We start from the raw sequence: 26,792 nt of genomic DNA on the forward strand, positions 1-26,792 counted from the left end.
CTTTGGGTTAGTTTCAAGATGCCTGTCAGATACAACTCACAAAGGTGGAAAAAGTTTCTAGGACAATGGACATGAAATAAAATTGCACTTTTCATCTGCCAAGTCCTTCATTCTTGCTCTGTTTAAAACTGATATTGTGGGGAGTTAGCAAAATACTTTGTGATGAGTTTCAGCCAAACAAGCTTGTGGCTATGGCCAAGTAATGGAGAACTTTTATACTGATTTTTTTTTTTTTTTTTTTTGGTAAAGGGGTTCTCTGAGTTTGATGAAATACCCTATAAAATCTGTAGCTAAAAATAGAGAAGCCACCTCCTCTTACAGCAGAGATGTTTTGTGCTTAATGCTTTCCCTCATGAAAATAATCAGCATGTAATGCTAGTATTTTTAGTACTAGATTTTTATACAGAGGGGAGAAAGGCATTCTGCTTGTGATACTCTAAAGATCACTCTTGTATGATCAATAATCCATTAGCAGGAATCTCTGTTCCATTTAACACCACTAACAAGTTTTTCAATCCCTTCCAAGTGTAAAGCAGGACAGAGAAGTAATCTGGAAGGTTGAGCTGTGGAGGAAGTCAAAATAGCACCAAAAATAGTTTAATATAAAGGTACTTAGCAGAAACCACATCTAAAGCGCCTTATTTTTAATACAAAATGTCTTGTAAGCCTGCCTGTGCCTGCTGTCCAGCTGAGAGGCACAGTGAGGGCACTTCTTCAGTAAAGAGGGGAGTATCATGGCCATGAATCTCTGCTTTACAGAGGTTTATTACACCTCACTCCTCAGAAGTATGAAATGTATCCAGCCTGGAGGAGCAAATAACGGTAAAGGATGACACAAGTACTTCAGAGTTTTTAGCTGTGACTGGCAGGATGTCCAGCCTTGATGATTTAATAGATAACTTGGTGGACTGGTGACCATGAGTTTCATCTAGTGTTGATTTGGGATTATCACTTTACTATCATTTGGGACAGCAATTTAAGGTCAAATCCTATTTTTCCCTGCATGAAGAATTCTGCTATGTCCTTATGCACGGGAAGAAGTGTAGGAAAAGGAAATCTTCCTATGGATATTACTGTTTGGCGCAATCTAAAATATATCTAATGGCTTTTGGTTTTTTCTAGAGTGAGAAATCAAGTTTGAAAGCAAACCAACAATAGAGGCATTCATGGTTTGCTTTTAAAAAGCCACACATTGTCCTATCTTATTCAAAGCAGAATTTTTCTAATAACCAAGTTCTCGGAGTCTGTTTCCAAAGTTATGTAATAAAAACAATTGTCACATCTATTATGATAGTCTAGACTAGACACAAAAGGAGAACTCTGGGGCAAGCATGGAGATTTTCTCATGGAAACAGATAACGGGAAGACTAAAATCTATTCTTCAGCTCTTTTAAATAAGTAGTCTAATCTCTAACCTTTCAGAATAGTTCAGTTGTTTTCTTGGCTGGGGGGAATTGGCTGCAGCAGATTGTTCTAGAAGAAAATGTGCCATTGTCAGCCCTCCTCTGCTGGGTGGGTGATAAGGGCCTGTAAAAGCCCTGTGTTGTCTCCCAAGTAATCCAGAAGCAAGGTTTTTCCTCTCCTATATGGATCCTTGTGTATGTGAGATAGATTAATGGCTTGTCACAGGAACACAAACCAAGCTATCAAGTTTAGCTGGAATGAAATGGTTCTATTTTCTGAAATCCTGAATGGAACAGATTTTCCTAGTGGGAAACAAAGACATCTCCTCAGCTGACGCTGTGTTGCCTATAGTGGGAATCAGAGAACAACATTGCAAGAGGGGCCTGGATTTGTTTGCATCTTCCCGTCCTGGTCCTACACTTCCCTCTGCCTCCTGCCCCCAGGTGGAGGGAGGTGCACGTAAGGCCAGGGCTGCCAAATCAGGAGAAGTTTCTATTGCGAACTCACCCTGCATAACAGCAGTAATTTATGAGCTGGGGCCCATTGCAGATACAAACCGGGTCTCAAGGGGGATGGGAATTTGTTCATAAGTGCTGGTATTTGGGTCAGAAGCCTGATAGAAGGGGACAACACAACCCATCAAGTTTGGGAGGGGGAGCTGTGAAATGTTACAGCAGCGGGATCATCCCTTGTGGCTTCTGGTAATTAGATAAAATTTGCTGATTAATGAGGCCATAGTTTCACATAGGCTTTAAGCCAGCACTGAAATCTCACCTGACAAAAGTGATTAGTTTTTACCTGGATATGGAGCACTGTGGCTGTAGAAAACATTTTTTCCAGCAGGGATGAGTATGGAGCTAGGATTAATTGGGAAGGGGGGTGCAGGACATGTATGTTCCTGGAATTTGGGAATACAATAAAAATGAGGGGAAAATAAGACAAATGTATTCTCTTGCTTTTGAAGCTTTTTATCTTCTCAGTCTTTCTCTTACTCAGATCTTTTGCTGTACCTTCCTTTTTAGGTTAGGTGAGGACATTCCCAAGCCAAAGGCCACCTGGTGAGGTAGTGATGTGATGTTTGCTCTCCCTCCTTCACACTGAGCCAATTGTACGAAATACAAGCCAGTATGAACTCCCCTCAAAAATATACAGCTAAAAAGCCAAGTTACATTCAAATACACATAAAGTCATTTCAGACGCACAGGGAAGTTTTAAATTAAAAATCTAAAATTATTAAATCAAAACCTTTGACTTCAAGGGATGTAATTTATTTTTTCTACAATGTATTGTCCAGAGTATTCTCCTTTGGGCAGCTTAAAACTTCATTAGTATATGTAAATAATTAGCAGCCTGGCCTGATGGCATGAAGATTAAACTAAAGGTACATATTGCTGGTCTATGGGATAGATACAGAACCAATACAAACAGTGTGCATGGAGTGCTATTTTTTGTGTAGTTACTACAACTGCAACACTGAGAAAGCCAATAGGAAATCGTTTTTGGATATAGAATATAAAGTGTATCTCAAGGGATGTGAGAGAGACATGATGGGTTGAAAATGGAAATCTTAATACAGTAGAAACTGTGAAGGGGACAGTTCTGTACAGATTTAGTAATTTTCCCCAATTTTTTATCTTAAAAAATTATAATTTTTTAGTGACATTGATCTTTTTCTTTCAGTTCCACCAATCTTGTAGGTGGAGTGGAAGTTGGCACTTGGAATATTTCTTGCTCTAGTAGGAGGAAAGAACAGTGAGAGCAAGGGACAAGAGCTTAATTGTTACACTGCTGCCTAAGGTAAGGGTCGCAGAAAATTACTTTTCCTGTAGCTGAGCAGGGTTGGTGGCACTCACAGGTTCTGGGTGCAGCCCAGTGATCAGCAGAAATGTGATGACTGTGTCAGAAATGACACGAATGTGTGGTGAGGAGGCAAACTGGAGGTCAGGAATCCAGGGAGTCCACTCAAGTCAGGCACAGCAGGGGCAGGACTGAGCACAGACCTCAGGGAAGAACCAGGGAATTCAGCCTGAGGTGAAATGTGTCAGTGGCTCTTCAGGGCAGTGAGGGCCCATTGATGCACTCAGGATCCAAACAGACTCTGAACTTCTCAAGGTAGCTTTTATTAGCAGGATTGCTTTTTGTATAGGGGGGGAAAAACCTACTTTGCACTTGGACTAAACATCAGCCACTTTAATTTTCACCCCAGCAGAGCTCCCTGTTACAGACAGATGAAGCAGTGCCAAGTGCTCTCACTAAAGACACCTGAACAGCATATTCTTTGTAGAAAGCTTACCCTTCCTATTAATTGAGGTTAATTGTAGCTTTGCAATTGCTACCCACAAGAGGAAAAGAAGAGTGTTTCTACCTCTGAGCTATAATTTGTATTTATAAGTTTTTACCGTGATTGAAGGTACCACAAGTTTTAGGCCCTGGTAGTTGAAGGCACAGTGCACACACAGAGCCAAAGACTGATGACATCCCCCCCCAAAAATTTACCAAGTCAGAAAATAGAGGAAAGAAGTCTCACAGCATCCCCACAAAGTGAGAGTTGAGAAGTCTGTGGACTCTGGCTTGCTCATGCTTGCAGAAGAAATATTTTTGACCTGAAACTGTGAAGTCAAGCATGTTTGCTACAAGACCATTGCCACAACAGGTGAGATGGTAGCCTTGGAAGGCATCCAAAATCAGTGTGTTTCAGGGAGAAGCTGGCAAGACTCCAAATAAGTAAGTTTTAGTCTACTTTTGGGGTGGTTGCTCTTCTGGAGGTTGTAGCCAGCATTTATCAATTGAATTATTTTGCATTTATTTTCATTGTTCTGAGACAATAAATTCTCAGTGGCAAGAGTTGCTCAAATACTGTAACTATGGCATTTATTTCCCTTCCTTGGCTGGAGAAAAGCCCTTTAGTTTGTAATCTCTCTTTGAATAGTAGTCTGTGACCCAGGGAAGCTAATTTCAGCAGCAATAAAGGCTGTGTCTTTTGTGCCTTCAGAAAATAAAATTTTGAGGACCTTGGAAAATTTTTGGAACTTGACCAATCTGCAAATTCAATATGCCTATTTCTGTCTCCCAGTGTTGGGAGAAGGAACCTCTGAAGTCTTCTCAGAGACCTAGAATATCTTTTATTTTTTTGCTAACCTCCCTTTGTAATGTAGCTCATATTTCCTCTGTTGATACAGAGAATTTTAGTGAAGTTTTGGGAGGATAGTTGTTCCATTATTCGTACTGGAAGAAAACTGCCCACCAAATCTTCATGTATGGCATTTCTGTGTCCTGGAGGGGGCTGTTCAGCCAAGTTTGTAAGGAAATGCCCAATAACAAGGGTATTTTACTGCTGAGCTGAGATAAATCATCAGCTCCATCATCTTGTGGCTAAAACACGTGTGAATCTAGTAATTATTTTTGTCAGCCAGCCCTTTGTGCTTTCCATCTCAGCAATGCTCATTGTCAAATAGCAATTTCACTTGTTAATCCTCCTCCTATCTCCTGCTGAGGTTGTCTTGTTGGCCTGTTTCTGATCCAGCATGTTCCTTCTTCTTTAGACAATGGGATTTGAGTGTTGTTCAAACCTTTTCCCAGTTGCTTTCTTGTGGGGTTAGAAAAACCCTAAAAAATTCTGGCTTATGGAGATTCACCAACTGCAAATCTGCCCTTAGATAACTACTGATGCAAAATTCCAACTTGCATTTTGAAGTAAGGGGTTAGGGATGTCGATGTTTTACAGTTCACTCCTCTGTCAGCAGTGTTAGGATCCTGGTCTGTGAAATTCCAAGTCTGTCCTGTGAATCTGGGCTTATAATCACAGTGCAAACCTAGCTAAGGCATTCCCATACTCTAAGTGCTTTCAGGTTATCCATGCTCCAATCCATTTCTGTTTTTATATGGACATCTTCATGAGATACAAAGATACTCTTGGTGCAGCCAAGAGTAGTGTCCGCTGCAACCACTTCCCTTGACTCCTAAAGATACCCAGTTTGTCTGGTTTAGTTTGTGCTCTACTTTCTATCCCCATCTGGAAATCACCACTGACAGGATGCCTGGTTAGGAGCAAAACCTCAGCCCTGTGTGACCCTTGTGCTGCCTTGGAGAGGAGCAGTGACAGTTTGCTGAGTCTGGAAACACATTTCTCTTATCTCCAGGGCAAGTACAGGGACTGTTGCCTGCTTCCACCGTGGAGGACTATCAGTACTGTTCCATGTTGGTTACAGACATGACTAATCCCTCTTACTACTTCTTCCCCCCCACCCCAGAACTGCCAACTAAGCTTTTTCTATTATCATTCTCTAATATGTTTAAATCAAATGGAGGCGGGTTACTATAAACAGCCCTTCTAGCAGGTGTACTCAGTGCAGCTCATTTCAGCAGAAAAGCGTTGCAGAGAAATTGTGAGTCAGGTGGAGAGGCAGCATAGAGCTCCTGTCAGGAGGGAATTCACATGTCCTGGAGACAGACAGATATTTGCCTTGGCTTCCTGTTCACCTTATCACTGACTCCCTCCTCAGCCCTTTGTGGGATGATCATAACTGTGAAGGCTGCTGTCATTGCCTTCCTCAGCAAACCAGCCCTTCAGAGTGGGAGCAATTCCATTCCGTGAGTCTGTACCTCCTCCATGGTGAGTTTTAAGATGATATGTAGTGAGAAGGGGACAAGGAGGTAAAAAGCTTTGTATACAAAGGATATAACTGGTATTTGACACCCCCAAGTTCCCTAGGGTCTCACTTCTCTAGCAGCAAAGGTGGTCAACAATCACAAGCGACATTTTTCCACTTGTCACGCCCAGACAGAATCACAGACTGGTTTGGGTTGGAAGGGGCTTTAAAGCCCATCTAGTTCCAACCCTCTGCTCTGGGCAGGGGCACCTTTCCCTAGATACCCTTGTGCGTATCTGAACTGCTCAGGAATTAAGGCAAACAGCCCAGCTGTCCATACCAGCAATAAAACTGGGGTTTTTACCTCAGAAAATGTTGTCACAACATTGATTTGGGAACATGACACTAAATTTCATTAAGTCATTAGCTGTGCTAACTTGGTTTCTTTACAGTGGTGGGCATATCTTTTATTTCTGGGTTCATCTGTAAAATTGTTACCATCCAAATATTGTCTAGGCAAATGTCCCAGACTAAATTGTCCCACATTTAATCAGCTGGGCCTCACGCCTAATCTGGTATGAGCAGGGTTTGGTGTGGAACAGTTCTTCCATTGCTGGCTGCATATTCCCTGTTCTCCCCTTGCATCACATCTGAGCATGTGGCACAGCCTGGGTTGGGTCAGCAGGGAACAAACCTGCCAAAACCAAATTTGCCTTTCAGATCAACCTGTTGATCTGATCTGCACAATCACTGGATCTCATGAGGGGTGGGAGAGGGAGAGACAAGCACTGCCTGGTGCTTTGCCTGCCTGGAGTTGTCCTGGACTGGAGGAAAAATTAAGATGTTCTTACTATGAGCGTTTTGGTCCAGGAGTTCCTGGCTTAATGCAGAAAAACATTGTTGCTTGTATATTCCAGCCCATTAGACCTGGCTGCTTCTTTGTGTTTCATAATTATTTGATAAATTACTTTCTATTAAAATAATTAAACTGTGAATCTTCACGTTATTTACAGTTTTTCTCATGTTATTAACCTATAATTTGACAAAGAGATATGAGCATAATTTACCATATGATTGCATAGCTTCTAATGTGTCCTTCTGCAGTGAATAGCAGCTATTAAGCTAAGTGGTTTGCCCTGTAAAATGACATGATGTCATAATATTTCTCTGAAAACACAAAATTAAGTATCATTAAATCCTATAATTAGGTAACTATAGGTTATATTTGCAACTTTAAAAATGGAGTCAGGCAGCCGGATTCTTCTTTCTGCAGCATTCCAGGAATTCTGTCAAAACTGCACAAGAGCAAGTGTTGTGCTTTACAGAACATCAGCTGCTTCCCCAGCCCTGTATTTCAGTGTAATTCCCTTTTTGTTCTCTTTCCAGGAACTGGGGTTTTCCAACGTGTGGAACAGCAAAGCAACTGTTCCAGGAGTGTGTATATATCTTTTTAAATAATAAAAACTATTTTAGTGTCTATTTTTCTTGTTCTTTAGAAACCATGTGGATTTCATAGATGATAGTGTGTGATTGATTATAAACTATCCATTTTTTTACTTCAGACAAATATTTAGGCCCCTTTTTTTCCTTGTCAGATTTTCTTAAAGTTTTTGGCAGGTTTGATTATGTGCTGTTTCTTTTACATCTTTATCTAGTTTTAAAAGAAATGGTTGCTTTTTTGGGTGAATTTAACCTGATTTGTATTACTTCTACCCTTCTAATTTATTATTTTTTTTATTTTCTAAGGCACACAATATTTTAGCGATTGCTGTAATTAATTGATGTCTGGTGTTTCTCCTCGTTATCTATATTCCCTTTTACCTGTGAAGGTATGTAATGTATCTGTATGTATATAGTATAATTCTTGTTCAGTGCTACATATATTTTAAGTTTTTTTAGAACAAACTATTAATTTAAAGATTATAAGGAGTGACTGCCCTTACGTTAGAGGGATGTATCACAGCACTATTTTGAAGGGTGAGTCTCTGCTTCCGAGACACTGCAATAAATCTGGTGATGGATACAGTGAAATAAATGGTTTGTGCCATCTACTGGTGCCGGTGGGAGCTGCGGGTCGGCTCGGAGCCGGAGTTGTGACTGACTCAAGTGTGCGGTGTGGGAAAAGAAGGAAACTCGCTGTAAATAACTAGAATACTGCTTAATATTTTATGTCTCTAAGCGCTAACTAATGTTAAATTGAAAGTGCAAACTCATACATTAACCCTTTTCCCATCCCTGCCTTCCCAACCGTGTCCTGCAACTTTATCCCTATTCTTCCAGACTCTGAAAACTTTTTTTTTTACGGGAAGGTCAGTCATATTTTAACAGAATGGAACAATCCAAGCTGATGGTGTAGACTGTGCTGTGAACGTGAGCTTGGTTTGTCTAGACCTGTTACAGGGAGCCATCCCTTTCTATAATAATTCCTAATTACAATTTATGTCATGATCACTTTACTTGAGTTTAACCTCCCCAAACACATTCTCCCTGATGGATTTTTCTCTGACATTTGTTCTCTTGTTAAGCCTGGAGTTATAAAGCTGCTGGGAGGGGAGACTCCAGCCTAACTCAGTTCAGGGTTGCATAAGGCCTTTTAGCTGAAACCTCTTTGTATCCTACAGCCTCATAATAGGCTATTGTATTTTCTGGGGTTTTTATAAGGCTCAGATGTCACACTCAATTCGTGGTTGTTTCAGTATCATCAGTGTTATCACTGGTGTGTTTAATACATTTGGTGTACATTCTGATTGTAAATATTATTTGTTCTTTCATTGCTGGTTTTTATTTATCTCTCAAGGGCATAAACAGCGGATCCACAAATGCTCCAGTGTCCCTCTGGTTAAGGTTGTTCTGTGCAGAGGGAGAAAATCCAGGAGATTATTTGTGGGGGAAAAATCCTTTTACACTTTTAGAAGGTTGTGTGCTTCAGTATTATTTTCAAGGGTCCAGAATCTTTACTTGCTTACACACTCAAGAACTCATTCCCAGATGAAGTGTAGTCCACAGGAGAGACACCTGGCCTAGAAATGAGGACTCTCTGGGTCTGCTTCAAGTAAAACACAGTTTACCCTGTCCATAAGAGAGGTATTTACCTCATTTGCAAAGGGCTTTTATTTGTTGGTTAAAAATACTGTATAAGCAGCTAGTAGTGTATTTTTGTGCTGCTTTTGATACATACAGTTAGTGATCTAATTGTATATACTTTGAAAAGTTGGATGGGCAGGATATTAAAATTCTTTAATTTGGAATTATCTAAAAGCATATGCATGTATTAAAACATATTTCCTGGTACACGTACAAAAATCAATACAGTAAATTAGTTTGATTTTAGATTGTACTTCAAAGTGTAAATATCAATTTAAGCAGAAATGGTATTGCTTTCAGAAAAGCATGGTTTTATCCAAGTGTGAAAAGTTGGATTAAATACAATGATACAGAAAATATTAAAATACTCAGCTTTTTAATATTTCAATTTTTTCTTCTCTTGCAGGTAAATGCCCCAGAAAATCATCTTTGCTTTTTTTGTGACCCACTGTTATGCCTGCAAAAGCAAACTGCAGTAAGTGCACAGTTAACATGAATTTTCATGGGGGGGAAAAATAGTTAATTATTGCAACAGTACAGCAACTATGATCAGAGCAGTGACTCATGCAAGTGAAGCATATAATTGTCCATGTAATTTGTTTGAAGTCAGCTGGGTTCCAGCATTCTTGTTCCTGTGTATAGCTCTTAATTTTTCTTTGGTTCTTTTCCCTTCAAAGTCTGCTGAAATTTGCTGCAAGGTTTTTTTTATATTATTGTTAGAAAGATATCAAGTTGTGTCTGACAGCCCAAGAGGGGCAAAACTGCTGCAGCTCCATGTCCCCAGCTCCTGTCAGGAGCAAGGCTGAAAATGTTTCCCACAGGATTCTGGCACATCTCACATTTTCATTGTTTAATCCAGAAGAAGCTCCTGATTTCTATATTCCTTCTTATGCCCTTTTTAATGACTGTTGTTACTACTCTTACGCTCTTTGTGATCTGTAAAAGGCTGTGAATTTGGGTTAGATTCACTCCAGTGGGAAGCATTGTAGACTGGAATTTAAATCTAACCTACTTTGTATTGCTGGAGGAAAAGAACACACTTTTACTCTGGGCAAAGTGGAAATGGCTGCTTAGGTTTGAAGCAAACTTTTACCTTCTTAAATATACTAAACACACTTGGTCTGCAACCTCTTGGAATCAGGAGAAAATGCCTGTGGATGATCTAATATTTGCAGGTTTATACCAATTTTTTAGGAGATACTGCTGTATCCCAGTTGTTTAAAAAGCAGTAGTTTTTAACAAATTTATGCAAAGGTGGTGTTGGCTTGAGTTTCACAGGGTGTGCAGCTCAATCCAATGCTGTGGATTTACAAATACCTACTGATTGCAAGAAGACACCCTTAACTTAATAGGAACCATTATTTACCTAATTAGCAGTGAATTAATTTCTGGTGGGGAGTGCTTTTCACTAATAATTTTGGTTCTCCTAAATTCCAAATATATTTTCTGTTCCTCTCCATTTCAATCTTGCTGTCATGGATAGAACTGGCAACAGTCCCACACCCTTCCATATGCCACGTGTACATATATCTGTAAGGTTTTTATGCAAATCCCCTACTTTATATGGGCTTGTCCATGCAAAGCACAGTTGTCTTGCATTTGTTCCCAACACAGGTGAGTTGAATTTTGAGGCCATGTGGTAGTAAATATTTTTGTGACAGGAACTAGCAGGTTCTTTTTGATTCCAGCAGCAGGGCCCCAAGGTCTACCATTGCCATGAAAACACCTGCAGCAGGATTCGTGGCACACAGCAGGCTTTCATCCTGCTGAGAACAAGAAAAGAAGTAACAGCCACCAATTGCTGACCTGGATTAGTCAGCACACAGATTTTGTCTTCAGAGGGCATCATGATGGAGACAAGCTGAGATATGAAGGAGGATATGAAGAGCCAATTGGAATGACACTTAATACCTTCTATCATCTAGTCATGAGATTAAAAGATAAGGAAAATCTCCTTTGGGAGGACAGATGATTGGATAATACTGTTGTAAAAGTTAGTCGTAGAAATTACTACCAGTGAAGAAAATATGCCGTTAGAACAGAATCAGTAGTTCTGGGCATTATGGGAACCATTGGATTTGGTGATACAGAGTCCATTAATTATTGTGGATCACTAATAACTAGGAAAGTTGTTCTGGATGCAAGGGTTCCATCACAGACAAAACTCTGGGCTTTGGCAGGTGTTGTTCATCCTAAAAGAGCTCTGTTGGAGAGAAAAGATGGTAGAGCCTTGGATTGCAGGACATTTCGTGCTGTTCAGTTCCCCCTGAGTAAAACATTCATGGCTGTAACTAAAATCAAATGGAATTAATCTCTCAGGGTTATGTTTTGTGTCTGAGAGCACAGTGAAGGCAACACACTGGTCATGGTAAGGCACTAAAGTTTAATCTGTTACTTTTCTACTGTCATTAAAACTAAGCAAAGGCTGAGTCCCTAGGGCCTAACAAGCTCGGGACAGCCTCCCCAAGCCTTGCATCAAACCCTCCTCTCTGTCTTGATGTCTTCTCTGTGATACTCTGCACATTAGGAGCAAACTCCTCCATCCCTGCACTGTGAAGCTTGCACTTTATTTTTTGCTGCCTTCTGTTCTGACTGTACAGCCCTGCTTTTTTAGCACCAGCGCAGGAGTGATCCAAGCTCCTCCTTTGACCTCATATGGCTTCTGTTCCTGCTTACACAGCCAGGTCTTTCACATGCCTGCTATGGCACTGCCGCTCCTTTCCATGTTCCCAGACAACAGGGAACAAACAGCTGGCATTGAAAGCCCAGCAAACTTCTCTCTGCTCCTACAGTTTATAACCTTACAGGAGCTCAGCACAGGGTCCAGCCCTTTGTGCTTCTGAGGACAGTTTGTTATGTTGGAAGGTGAGAGAAGGAAAGGTGAAGGATCACAAAGGAGTGAATGTTTGTTCAAGGAAGACATCTGATTCTCTTGATCTGGACTTGAGAGCAAAGCCCTCTGCGTGGTACAAACAGTGCCAGGCAGGGGCTGGCTGCTGTCTCTGGGGGTCTGGAAGGACAGGGAGTAGGAGCTGGATTTCTCACATGTCAAAAGAGATGGTTTGGTGGTAGGAAGAACAGGAAAGGGAGAAGCATGTGTATCCTTCCTCTTCAAGTTGTCTTTAAAAAACCATGAGAAGTTATTAAAAAAAAGCTGTGTGGAGGTAAGACATTGCTACTCCTATCAGCAGGGCCTTTGTATTTAGGGCCCCAATTTGCAAAATCAGTTTCAGGTCCACATGTTAGGTCAGAGATTTGACGGAAAAGATGCCTGTTCCCAGTGTGCTCTGCTCATGACAAAGTAACAGCCACAGAGCCTGATTCTCCTTGCTTTGTAGTAAATTCAACACAAGCTTCCCAAGAAACTGGATCAGGGTCTCATTTATTTGCAGCAGTAACTGTGTAGCAAACCACCTCACTCCCTGATTTCCTCTCCTGTTGGAATTCTTTCACTTACTGTCTCACCGGCTTCGCTCCTGGTTGTACCCTGGCTGTTGGAATGTGCACAAGCACGGCCCAAAGCGAGGGGCTGCGTGCGCTGGGAAAGGTCAGGCCAGCCTGGGGCACAGCGAGGAGCCGGCTGGGCAGTGGAAAGTTACAGCCCTGAGCAGGGCCGCGAATTGCTGCTCCTGCAGGAACTGCCCCGCTCCTTGGGAAATGTGATACCTGCTCGGGAGAGTCCGTGTGGAAAAGGCTGAGTGCTCTTCTTCGAAGTGCTCCCCTCGTTTGAGGGGAGGAGAGAGTTTAGGGTGATCTATCACGTATCTTTAATAGAGGAAACTTGCTTTAATCCTCCTAATCTAAATCTGCTTTTCATAGTGCCAGAGACTGCAAATATTTGTGTTTTATCAGTGCTCCTTCACTGAAAACTATTGTGATCTCTGGCATTATAATTCTGCATGAAAATGATAGCAAGCATGACTCAGTATGAGAAGAGTGATGGACAAAAATAGAATGGGATTTGGTACGAATTGACTTGTCTTTAGTCTTTCCCTGTGTATTGTATCAGAGCACATGTACACAGCTGGGCAATAATATTTGCTTGTAGCTGTTTGTGTTTCACAGGGATATGGAGTGGAAATCAGTGGTAAATCCCAGTGTAAAACCGTCTTTCATCCACAAGAAAGAGCTGTTTGTCCAAATTTCATTTGCTGGATGTAGTATGGACTTTATCTTTTTGCTTTTGGTAGGAACTCATTCAGTGATGTTTAATCTAATTTTACATTATGATCTAGTAACTGCTATAAAAAAGGTCTGGGTGAAGGTTCATGACAACAGTCCAGCTATTTGGCACAGTTTTTCTGTAAACAAATCAGTGAATTGTTTAACTAGTGTGAAGTAAGAATTCCCCAATGCCTTGTGAATGAATGTGCTGCAGTTACAAAGAGGCTTCATTAACTGGTGTGAAATTCCAAAAGAAAAGGAAGCACAGAAAGAAAACCTCATGAAATGCATGTTACAATTGTAGCTGGAGCTGTGGATCATGCAGCATGTTTTGGGTCTGGTTATTTGGAAAGGATGGGTTTTCCTTACTGCAAACTGACTGTTCTGCTTATATTTCAGTATTGCCTCAAGTCTGAACTCTCATTCTTACAGGTGTTCCCCTGACAAGAATACTATGACATTCTTTTTCTTGCCATAAAAAAATGTGTAGCTTAAATTAATGAAGAACAGTGTTGTTACTCTCATTTTGTGGGGATGAGGAGCTCTAAGAGTCAGACATCCCAAGTGACTTTTAATCAGCAAATCATGAAGAAGTCTGGCAGAAGCTCTGGGCTTTGTTCTGGTTCTTCAGCTACAAATCCCTCTGCTTCCCTGCTTGTCTTCCTTTAGTTGGGAGGTGTCATCCACATCCTTGGCACATGGCTTAGAGCTGTAACTGCTGTGTGGGATGCACAGATGCCAGACGTCTCCTGCTGTGTTTATGCCTCCCTCACCCTTAGCTCAAGTCCTGGAAGCTGGTTTCCTCTGCAGAAAGGCCTGGTAGCATAGGCTGCGAGTTAGCTTTTTATTTAGATGACTTTGTTGTAAGGAAGTGTTACACTTACCTATCCTTATTCCATCATTTGCTTTCTTCAGAGACATTTTTCATTCATGGAATGCAGCCTTTGCTGCAGTCAATATCAAAGACCTTCCTGCAAAGTATGCTAAATTAAGTGCTGACAAATATGGGTTTTCTTCTTTGCACACCTTGTAATGATCCAGGCAGCTCTTTAGCAAATACACAAGCTTAGCCCGCATTCCCAGTCATTTCTCCCAGCCATGGATCTCTGCAGTTTACAAAGGCAGTGAGAAGACAGGGAAGTGATCAGGAACTTGCTGGTCTTGGGAACCCTGTGAGACCTAAACCAGCAGTAATCTGGCTGTCATGGACCTGAAAGTGATTTGGTCATTCTGCTTAGAGACACCCAAAAATATAGGCATATTTTATAGTGTTTGAAATACCAGCATGTCTCTAGAAACTCTTATCAGAAAAGATAAGAGTTGGAGCAATTCAAAGTGTATCAGACAAGGCATGTTGACAGTTCAGGGTGACTTTAAAATACAGGGCAACCTGTATGGTTGTAAGTACTGGGAAGTGCATCACTCACTGATGACTGAACTCTGACACTGCACAGAGACAATTCAGAATGTGAGTTTAGAGTATCACCAGAGATGTGATTTCCAGTGCTGGTCAGAACAAGCTGATAGCAGGCATGAAAATGAAACTATATAGATAAGCTTTGGCAATATACCTCACAAGTGTCTTGCAAACTACTGACTATTTAGCAGCTGCTTGCTACTGTTTTGCACATCCCTTTGCTGTGATTAGCACTGAGTCTAAGAAAGAATTATTTGACTCAGTAATGACAACCTTATGGAATAACTGCAGCATTTCAAATATTGCTTTGATGCTTTTAGTGCTTCTAATGTGCTGTTCACACAGTAGTTCCTCATCTCCTCAAAATGAGAATAAACATACTGTGCTTCATTAATTTAAGCTACGCATTTTTTTATGGCAAGAAAAAGAATGTCATAGTATTCTTGTCAGGGGAACACCTGTAAGAATGAGAGTTCAGACTTGAGGCATTATTGAAATTTAAGCAGAAAAGTCAGTTTACAGCAAGGAAAAACCCATCCTTTCCAGGGTCACACAATGGCTGCCCAGCTTTGTGGTAATGGGAGCAAGAGAACCTCTAGACGGGAATCCAGCTCCAAACCTCTTGCTATCCATGATCTGCACTATCCATGAAATTCTTAGCCTTAGGTCTTCCTCATGAACTGCTCCATAAAATACCATGGTGATAAGGTCCATGGATGACCACCATGTGATCATATAGAAAAAGGGCTGAGACCTACCTTCTAGCCTTTTTCCTGACCACTTGAATGGACATTGACTGCTTTTCAGGAGCTGTATTCCTGTATCAGTAAAAGAGAGAAAAGCAATATTCTGAGCTGGATCCATGTCCCCATTTAGTTAAATACCTAATCGTGCTCTTTTCCATGAAGACTGAGGTAAAGATTACATTTGTCCCTTCATTGTGACATCTCAGTATGTTCAGGAAAGCATCTTTTCTGAGAAACTTGCAGGGCAAAAAAAGTTCAGGCACAAATTCTGCACTTAGGAAGCTTCCTTCTGTGTGGGAATCCTGTTCTCTAACAGGCCATCCAGTTACCTCGTGTGGAAAGATAAATTTTGTTTAGCAACCAGATAGGTAAAATGCAAAGAGAGGAATCTCCTTTTCTTGATGTCCTTCTCTTTCGTGGGCCATACAGCCAAATTATTCTTCCATTTGAAAACCTAGTTCTCAGTTCTGGCTGCACTTAGCAGCATCACCACGAATTTTCTTGTAGTATTAACTGACTAAAGAAAGATATGTCAGACTTGCAGTGTACAACACTTAGAGGTGATGCTGAGACATGAATGTGCAGTTCCATTAATAAAGGTAAGCAGAAGGATGATCTCTTGTTGCTCCTTAGAATACCTTGGGCAGGCTCTGAGAAGGCAAAGTCTTCTTCTTAAAGCTTAAGCAGTTCTAGATGCCTTTAAGACAAGAAATAAGCAGCAGGTAAGAGAGTGTTGCTTTTTCTGTTTTAACAGACTCCCCCTGAGCTGCCAGGGATGGTTTGTGACCTCTGGCATGACTCTTTCAATGGTGCTGCAGCAGCCAATATTAGCCCAGGCTGCTGTCAGAGTGCCTTGGATACTATCTGTGTCCATGGAGCTGTTCCATGTGAGTCTGGCAGGGTGGTAGTGACTTGCAGGGCTTGTTTAGCATTCCTTGAGACTGCAGAAGGTCAGCTCCGGCACTAACAGAGCTCACTGCAGCTCACAACGCTGTGTTTTGGCTATGGCTTGTACTTAAAATCCATCCCTGGCCAATAAGTGGCCACAGATTAAAAGAATGGCACACTGGTACTGATTAGGAGTGCTCTGTGACCTACTTGGGAGAGCAGAAGGGATCTACCATCAGGCTCAGCTGGAGACTGCAAAAATTGGATTGAATTTATCCCTGTAGTCAGCCATTGCTCTGGGAAAAAAAAAAGTCTTGCTTAAGGCAACAGATTGGGTTGTTGATTTTTTTTTTTCCCCCCCCCTTACTTTGAAACAAACTATATGGATTTGGATGGAAGACTTTGTCTTTTAAACTGGGCCTCCACACCAAGAAAACTTTCTATTTTCTTTTTACTGTTTTAGGAGCTGGTAACTTTTTTTTTTCATTTGACTCCAAAATGAGTACTGTAACTTCGGTTGGTTTGAAACAAACAATTGGAATATGTGTACTTGGAGCCAATTCTGTGGTCCTAGGAAATTCAAAGTTGATTCATGAAGTTTGAACTTCCTGAAGAAATAGAAAATATTAGTCCTCTGGTAGCATAGCAGTGAATTGAAATTGGATTTATTGTCCCCTGGGCTTGCTGGGTCACAGTGTCCCATGGTGTTCTAAATACCCTCAAACTTAGCACTGGGGTGGCTGCAGGGCAGTGAAGGAAAAAGAGGGAAGTCAGGAGTGTTCTGAATTAATAAACCTGACACAAAGCCTATAGGGAAGGGATAATAATTAAAAGGATCCTGGTTAACTCTGCATGGCCCTGTGGTGGGTCTGTGATGGAGCAAAGCCTTGTGTCTGTCCCCTTTGTAACTCGTGGTGCCAGCTGAAGCTTTTCTATTAATTTTAGTATTAGATCCCCACACGATCACAGAGTTTGATGTTTAACTGTATCATGTGTCCCCTTCTAGCAAACTCTGAAATGACTGAATAAAAGTCAAGTCCCACAGGACTAATGGGAATTTTGATTTTTGTTGTTGTTTTGTTTGGCTTTTTTTGTTAAAGGGCACCACAAACTCTTTTTCAAATTCTGAAGAAATCCAAAGTGCTGCATGTGAAGCTTCACTGCCACCTCTCTTTTCAGCACAGGGCTGGTGTTCTGCAGCTCTGGGCACTGAGTGACTCAACATCCTGGGAGAAAATGCTGTCCTGGCCAGGGGGCTGCTCCCTGCATTTAAAGTGAGAGCTGCCTGACCCAGCCAGGTAATTTTTTATTGTGATTACTCATGGTTCTGGCAGAGTGAGCTTGCCTTTCTCCTGAGTTGGCTGTAACTCAGCTACCAATGACCAGTGTAATCTATTAACTTTGTTTTGGGGTGAAAAGCTAAAGAAAGCCGCAGTCCAAGTTCATGTCTGTGTCCCGGCCTGAAATGTTACAGAGCCTGAGATTAGTGACGTGTGCATTTTGAAAGCAATGGATTGAAGGCACAAATTATGAATTGCAGCATTTTTAGGCTCTTATTGAAAATATATCCCAGCAATTTCAAGGGAAAACAGCTCCCACACCAAGGAATGCGACTGTAGGAGGCTCATTCGTGTGTATGTAGTTGGATCCAAGTAAAATTAAATCCAAAGTGGCAGTGGCCCAGGATGAAACTTGATGCTAATTGTACATAAATAGCAGAAGGACTGTCATATGACAGGCTATAATCAATAAAACATTCCTGTTGGGACTAATCTGCTTGTCAGGTGTCCTTACTGGGACGGAGTGCTGGCACTGCTGTGTACCCTGATTCAAGACTTGTTCAGGATTTATTCCTCACAGAAAATTAACTTTTACTTCTTTTCACTAAAACAAAGATCTGGACCAAGCAAATGAATTAAACATTCTGTGGTACAGTTGCTAAACACTGTTATCTACAGTTTTGACTAAATGATCTGTGTGTAGAAGTGCATTCTTTGAGTAAAATTGACTGTTTTCCCCTAATAAGAAATTTAGGATCTTTTGTTTCACCTAATTAGAAAACAGAGCTCAGCCTTGGTAGATACTATTCATGGTTTTTTTTTCTTTGCACAATGTCACATGTCTGGAATTGTTCTAAGACACAAATGTGTTTAGTAGATAAGATTTTTAATTTCATTTTTTAACAAGGAACAGTTTGGTGCTTTTTGTGATAACATCATAAATGTCACGTTGAGAATTTGTTTGCTGATTTTTTTTGTACATCCCAATTTCTAACAGACTGCAGCTACAATTGCTTGTAGCTCTAATACTATAATTATTTCTGAAACTTGACATGTAGGGAATTTTTTCCTCACTGAAATTATGTAGAACTGTCTTAAAATGATAATGGGGAAAAAGAAGTGTTTGTGGTGGCTCCAAAGGATACTGTAGAACAAGGGTTAAGAGGGAAACTCTGTTAATGGCTACAGAGTGCTAGATGTGTGATTTCATTCAAGTGAAGAGGAGGAACTAACCTAAATAGAAGGTGTCAAGAAGATGGGCACCTGAACTGGAGCCATAAAATATTCTGATAGAGAACACTTCGTGCTTGTGAGTATTTGAGTGAGAGTTCCACTAACTAAAGTCAGTGTGATCAGATTTATTTTTAAATAAAGACCAGCTTCCTTTTCATAAGATCTCATACAGAATTTTGTTACAGGAGTTTCCTACAACAAAGGTAAAATCTTACTGTGTAAATGCTCGGAGGGCCACAGAATTGTATGGAAATTGGCACATTATGAAAGGCTGTTGCAGGAATTTTCCTCCAACTTGATAAGCTTTAAAATTACCAAAAGAAATTAATTTTAATTCTCTAGAGAACCAAAGAATCAAAAATTCCTCCACACAGAAGTGGCTCATGAGATGAGCTCTGTTAAGAAGTGCCCCTCCATGTGACAATTCCTGCTCTCCCCTGGCTTTGGAGGATGATTTTGGCATCCTGCAAGTTTGGGGCTTGCTGCACACAGCCAGCTCCCAGCTGACAGCTACATTTGCAGCCACTTCTGACAGGAGGCAAAAGTCTTCAGTAATTAGGACAGAGTGAGGCAGTGTAGGAGCTATTGTGGTGTTTTCTCAGAATATCCCGTGGTTTTCCTCTCTTCCCTGTGCTTGTTTCCTCCGGTTTCACGAGGGCTGGGTGAGGCTCATTTGGAACAGAGCACAGGTGAAGGTCCCTGGGACCTTGAGCACTTCTCAGAAGGTACAAATAAGGCTTGAAGGGTGCTCTGATTTGGGCCAGGCAAGAATTTATCTGGGATTGGAGGAATCCTCAGGGATTATCCAGCTAAATATTTAGTTACTGAAGAAAAGCTTCTGTTCTCATTTATACCACCATTTATCATTTTTGCTGCTGAGTCCCTTATTTAAGACTAAATTTATGAGATCTTCTATTCGATCTAGATTGCATTCGGAATCCTGAATTATCAAAAGCAAGAAAATCTTTTTTTTCTTATTTTATTTTATTCCAGACAATGCTGCAATCTCTTCCCTGGCCCTCTGAGGAACATCTCAAAGCACAGTGCCCCACATCAGGCATCATCCACAACTTCCTTCTCATCCAACCAAAGAATCCCTGAGCTGTATTTCCTCATTTCACCTCTCTTAATAGTCCATTTTCCTTTCCCACCTTCTCACATTACTGTCCTGGAATTCTCTTGCATGTGATATTTATATAGCTCTTAGCTGTAAATGGATTTCTTCTGGACCTTGAATGGTCTGGGAATTGCATTACACTCCAAGGTGACTTTCCCTATAGTTACAGCTGTGTTCCCTGTGCTAGCAGGCACCAAAGTCCTGGCTCTACCCTGCCCTTGTCACAGGATGCATTTTCCTCTTAAACAAGGAATTTCCTTGAAACAAATTGGTATTTTTGGCCTAAAATCACCCAATAGTTTCTGATGTCCCGTTGTGATTCAGCTCTTCCATCCAAACAGGTGAAGAAACCATCACTACTGTTGGTATTTGGTATTTAGAAGTCTTGAGCTTCTAGGATTGTCACAGATTTCCTGGGATGAAATCCTAATATAATTCTGAAAGAGGAATACAGATTAAATTAGTGTAATTTGCCTTTAAAAGTTTTCCCTTTCATGTGATAATCTGATTAGAGCTGAGGTGCTGTTTCATATTTTATCACCCACAGAGGAGAGGTTTATACCAGGTTCTTGCCTCATGTTTGATTCAGATGTTTGTGAGGTGTTGGTAACTGGGAAAGCATCTCGATACGGTTATTTGCATGGAACATTCTGAGCCTCTGTTCAGCATTATTAATACTTCTCTAGAAAGAAACCTTTTTCTGAAGGCTCAGAGGCTTTATTTCATTTGGATAAGCATCTAACATTTCACATCATTTCCAAAGTGCAACAAGAATGTTTCTCTTGTGAAATTTTTTTCTTTTTTCTTTAAGAATTGCCATGAATGATGAAGGAGTTATGACTCTACAGCTCAGTGTCAATCCACTGCATAAACTCACCTGTGCTATTGGAGAGGGCAGGGTGGTGACTGAATTATGACTTCTTTTCTTTCTAGGAAAGATCAGTTTATTTTACAAATTTCAAGTAATATTTTCAAACTGGTTTAAAGACATTTGGGTTTGTACCTTAGATAAATGACAGGAATTTGACTTCAGCTGCAACCCGAACATAAATACTATTTGGAGTGAGGGGGGATGAAAACGACATTAGCTTCACCTTGAAATGATTTATGTGAGTACTCACTTCTTCACATTGTTGCATTTTTTTATTAAGCTGTTTTGTCTCCTTACATTTCTTTGTCTGGACAGTAGAACACAGTGAAGAACATTTTATTGGAGTTACTGAAGGTGATGGGCCTGACTCACAATGACTGAAACTTGTGAAGAACGATCATCTTTGTAACAGTTAGTCACAACAGAACTGTTCCATCTTATTTGGGCATCTGGGAGAGATGAGAATGCCTCTGCTCAGGGGAATGGGATACAATAATGGTACCACTCCATGCAGCAGAAAAGAATTCCACTAGGTCCAGGCAGAGTTACTGTGTGTGTTTCTGGTCGAGGCCAGTGGTATGGGTGTGCCTTATCCCATGGCCTTCACTGCAGGCACTGTGAACTTCTCAAGGCAAGAACAGGGTGTTTGGAAACTGCTTGGCGTGTTATGGATATTACTGGAAAGAATAATAATAATAATGATTAGGAAAAAAAGGGTTTTCTTGGTTTTTAACATGAGGCAAACTCCTTGTTGAATGTGCTGTGGAAAGTGCTGACCAACTGAGCTGAAATATGCTTGCATTTGGTGTGGGATCTGAAAGTGTTAAACCTTAAAAGAAGTTTACATGCTGCTGAATTCACCCTTCAGGGAAAATGACTGGGAGGTTTGGACCTGTTGCTCAACACAGCAAGGAGTAGAGCACAATAAAATTTTGAGCATCTTCCCCTTAGGCCTCAGGGCTCCAAATCCTGTGAGAAAGTTGCCTTTTGCTGAGTGCTGGAGGTGATAGTGTTGCATTCCCTGCTCAGAAAGCAGCTGCTAATGCTGGCATTGGGATAGGGCTGGGAAGTGAAGAGGAATCCAGAGTCCTGAGAATCTTCTGGCTCCTCTTCTGCTTCACAAGACATTTAGAGAAGCACCTTTTCCACAGCAGTAAGGACGACAAGGAACATCACACTGCTCAGGATGAGCTGGAGCTGTGCTTCAGGAATGCTCTTGGAGCACGTGGGATGCTGGGCCTTGTTTTTCCCTCTTGCCTTGTGCTCCCTGTGCTGCCCACATCTGTGCTCTCAGGTAAACAGACGTGTGATTTATCTCTCCCTTCTCCTCCATGCAGAACTGGAACATGTGCTCCACTGGGCACTTTCAAAGTAGGTTAAGGGCTTGTCTGGTGCTTAAACATCAAAATAATGTTGTGACCTAGTAGGTAAAATGGGTTTTGAGGCAATTGTGTGATTCCAGGTAGTTCTTGTGGAATGGATCTGCAATCAGCCCCTTGGATCTTCCTGCCCTGGTAAATTATCTGTTCTCAGGTTATGCCACCCAGCTGTAAATGTTGCTGCTTGTTCACATTATCCTGCAATTCCTTTGGTTTTGTCTTTTGCTTGACTGGGGCTGCAGCATAGTTCTGGCACAATTGGTTGCATCTCAGCCAGGGTAAGAAAAAAGAATTTTCAGATGTCACCAACTACCACATTGGTTCGTACAAATCTGAACTCCCAGTCCTCACATGTTGTTATTTTTGACAAAATAGAAGGGGTTTGTTGTAAGCTGTTCACTTGTACACAAGTTTATGGTGAGAGAACGAGGGAATTTTTGTGCACATCAACTTTAAATCCTTTATTTTAGTTCTTGTCAGTCAGCAGGGAAAAGGATGCAAGAGAATAAAGTTCAGTGGAGAGGAAATATACTGATGGCTTGAGGTGTTCATTATACATAGATATGACTGTATTACCTGCTTAATGCTTTACTTTCTCTGATTTTGAGCCTGCAAACCTGATAAGAAATTTATTTTCACATTGAGAAGTGGAGCACGTGCAGTTTATGAACACGTTTTATAGCATGAGCAGTAGGTTCTCTCAAGCTTGCTTTACTAGCACTGGCTTTTGCACGGCTGGAGTTTTCTTGTTCTCACAGATAATCACTTCTGAGATGAGTAATGGCACAGAATATTAGAGTGGTTTTTTTCCCTGAGCAGTCAAGGACAAACCAAAACAAAAGAAATGTGAGCAGTCACACCCAGTGTTGCATATGTGATCATTATACACAGGGCACTGCTCTTGAGAATACACTTGGAGTCAGTGTGTTATTTTCAACTTCAGCACTTGTAGTGTGGCCAGAACTGGATTGAAAGTGTTTAGTATTTCCCATTTGTAATATCTCTTAGTTAAACATCACTTTAAGGGAGATATTCACACAAGAAGTTCCCCTGGTGTTCCATGTGTGCACATCTTTGAAGGGTCACTTGCAGATTGGGTCCTTATGTTGTAAGGTATTGAGGTGCTGAGCATCCTTTTTTCTCCAAAAAGAACCCCCAACAAACCAACTTTCATTATCACTTTACTATAAATAACTTTTCGTATCACTTTTTTAAAAAATCCTTTTTCCTCCTGTTTGATTTTGTCAAAGGCCCAAATAAAAGTGGCATTCATTTTGAGATCTATTTAGGCACAGAAAGACACCTCGGAGAGTTTTCAGAAGTGTTTAATATTTGGAATGTTTTCCCATGTCCAAGTCTCTTCTCTGCTCCACAGAAAACAACCCCTGCTGAGAGAAAAGAGCAGCTGAATTCAAGTGACTTTCTCCCTGTTTAGCTGGAGAGTGTGAGGCTGTTAGAACTTGTTCTCAGTTTCAGCTCAGTAATTCAGTGTTTACTTCCTTGGTCTCCAGGATCCTGAGGAGGAAGTACATAATATGGCTGTAATTTGAGTACCACTCTCTGGTCCTACACTGTTTTATCAAGACCGACAAGAAAACTGCTTTAGATCATGGAGGAGCTCTCAAATTCATTTAGGCTCCCATGCAGGGATACTCCCTGTGTTTATTTAACAGCACTTTGAGTTCTGAGCACCAAAAGAAATTATTTGCAGAAAAACCCCGAAATTTGTCTGTGATAAATGTGAACCTGAAGACTTCCCCTGAGCTATGCCTAGCATGAACTTTATTCACTGTAGGGATCAGGTTTATATAATAGAAATTTTTGACAGATCTTTTAGGATGTAACGTTTTGTTTCCCATTACATGAACAAACCAGATTATTGATGATGAGAAAAACTGAAGGCTTTGATTTACAATTTGTTTCCTGCTTCATTATTTCAGTATCTTACATTTACAAGTGTTTAACAAGAAGTCAAACACTTTAAATGAAAGATTGTTGATAGAAGTAAAGAAAATACTGGCAGAACTTTCCTCTCACCCTGTCAATGGGTGTGTCTGACAGTTTGCACATTTACCAGAGTCATATCCATCAAGATGATTAATTGCAGAGTTTTGATGAATTCTAGTGTGATCAGAGATGGTAAGTCTTGGTAAATATTACCAAATTTGTGAGGGTTTTAATTATTATTAGCCTAAAATTACTGAGTTCATATTAAAGCTGCAGTTCCAGGAATTTGGTGATTTGATTTTTTTTTTTCCCCAAACCATATGTCTGGCATTTGTTATTTGTCCTTTTATACTGACAACACTTATAAACAATAATGCATCTGTACAAAAATGAGCACTAAAATAAGTCATTAAGGGTTTTCAACCTCCAGCTCTTAAGTCGACACTAGAATAAATTTGGCAGTAGATCAAAGGATTGTTTAGAAGATGAGCCTGAGAATTACCTTAAAAATGGTCTGTTTAGCACTATCCTTAGTTTGTGGGTGTGATTTTTATGGTCAATAGACACCAGTTCTCTTCCCTGGTTATGTCAGCACAGCTGAAAGGTGCAGGCCGGAATGGTTGGTTAAAGGTAATAAAGACTTCATGTCATTTTGTTGGGGGGGGCTTTTGGATTAATTGCTCTGCTTCTCCTGGAGTAACCACAGGAAAACATCAGAAGTTTTGAGAAATTCCAGGATTCAGGTTTGAATAAATAATTGCTCAACAGTTAGCCCACAAATATTTTGCTACGTGTCAAACTTCCTAATTACCAGTTTGCCACACTACAAAGCAGACTGGCAGCCTGTCCATCTGAAATACTGGAAAGGGTATGAGCTTTAAGGCTTAATTGTATTAGGATGGTAAAGCAAAGCCTTTGTGCAGAGCTGTCACCTTCAGTGGGTTTAGGAGTTCACAGGGGTTGGATGACTCCAAAACTTTGAGGTAGGAACAGCTGCTGTAAAGTTGGGTGAAGTCACACTGAGTGTTTTGGATGTGAAAGCCACCTCTGAGCGTTCAGAAATCTCTTAAATGTTTGTACTGTTCAAGCTTTTCAGAAAAGCCGTGAGAGCCTCATTAAGGAGCTGCTACTCTGTGTTACAGAGAAAGTTTTGCATCAGGAATGGTGACCAGCAGCAGCTCTGAGGTGGCTGTGAACAGTTCCTATTAACCTCATTGCAGTGTCACTTACTCAGTGGGCATTAATGAAGCTAAACTTTGGCAATTATTCTGCTGGTGGCTGATCCAGCTGGAACCCCTTGTTTCTTAAAGCTGAAGAATTAAATCTTACCCTAATCTGATCCCCCTGGCTTTTTTGTGCCACACCACCCTCTGGCCATTGGTGGGGAAGAGTCCTTCTGGAGGAGCAGGCATCTATTTCAGTTACAGAACTTTTATGTAAGAAGAAGATATCTCAAATACATTCTGCTTTATATTTTGAGAAATCTACCAAGTTGTTGTAACTTTAGCTGGCCAGCAAAAGAAGTTGTTTTGTTGTTGGCTGAAGATCTGTGCCTTTGCAGGATTGCCTCAAACACTTAACTTTCACCTGCTTTGCTTGCAGCAGCAGTGTCAGTTGCTGCAGCCTGTGAAAACTGCATGGAAAATTCCCTCCAGTGCAGCCATTTGGAAAAGATCCCTTTCCCCTGCAAACAGAACAGATTCCATTTGTATCCTGGGAGGAAGGACTGCTCCAGAACAACCTGTCTCTGCTCCAATGACAGCTTTGAGTTCAGGCAGAGATTCAATTCTTTTCTAACATATCATTTACAGAGTTTTTTTCCCCATGGGGGTGATTTTCATTGGTAGCACTGGTGGGTTGGGGTTTCTCTGAGTTCTTTTGGGAGATTTATTGTTGATATACAAACCCATCAACTTTAGTTCTGCTGTGATCTTGCCTATATCTACAGCCACATGGAATCCAAGAGCTTTGTTTGCAGTCTTGATTCCAAATAATTCTGTGCTTTCCAGCGTCCTCAGAAGCCAAGAATATCTTGGACCATTTGGGTAAGAAGTAAAAAAAAAAAAAAAAAACAAAAAAAAACAAAACCAAAACCCCAAAAACAAGCCAACAAAAAAACCAAAAATCACAAATCGGCCATAAACTGAAAATGGCACCTAGTGGTCCTTTGGAAGTGATTCTTGAATATTTACTTTGTGGTAATGGGCACTGAATTGTCTCAGTAAAATATTTTTACCTCTTATGCTAATTTATTTATTCAGTTTTAAAGTAGTAAGAATCTAAACCCATGAGAAGTTCCTATAAGAACACAACAACTACCGTGATGTCTTGTTAAAATAATCATCTCAGCAGTGGGTTCAGTGGCAAACACAAACACAAGGACTCCTTATTTTATTGGAAGAATATTTTTGCAAAGAGTCCTGCATTATTTGGAGTGTGTTGACTCTGTTCCAGATGTTTTACATCCTACCTGATAATCGCAGGTTGGGACATGAAAGAAATATAGAAATAACTGCAACTCTCACTTCTTTTTATTGATCTCATGAAGGTGTGTGCTCAAGTCAGCCACACGTGATCAGATTGCCTGGGAAAGCAAGGGAGCAGAAATAAATGGCTCAATTAATCATTGTAGAAAAAATTCCAGATCTCTAAATATTTTGCCCAAGTGAGGAA

General features: G+C 40.7%; 1 protein-coding gene across 10 annotated transcripts in view; it reads left to right on the forward strand.

Moving 5' to 3' along the window:
- The first annotated feature begins 3,033 nt into the window (after positions 1–3,033).
- LOC120411708 overlaps positions 3,034–26,792 on the forward strand; it is a 55,167-nt gene continuing 31,408 nt past the window's right edge. For all 10 annotated transcript variants that reach the window (XR_005604213.1, XR_005604216.1, XR_005604214.1 and 7 more), the window contains exons 1-3: positions 3,034–3,201; positions 7,740–7,822; positions 9,484–9,552. Coding sequence is in view for 2 of the 10 variants with exons in the window: in XM_039569300.1 (XP_039425234.1) it covers positions 9,531–9,552 (22 nt within the window). In the remaining 8 variants the exon portion in view is untranslated. The remainder of the gene's footprint in view (positions 3,202–7,739; positions 7,823–9,483; positions 9,553–26,792) is intronic.

Source organism: Corvus cornix, chromosome 3 (genome assembly GCF_000738735.6).
Source record: "Corvus cornix cornix isolate S_Up_H32 chromosome 3, ASM73873v5, whole genome shotgun sequence".
NCBI classification, from domain to species: domain Eukaryota; kingdom Metazoa; phylum Chordata; class Aves; order Passeriformes; family Corvidae; genus Corvus; species Corvus cornix.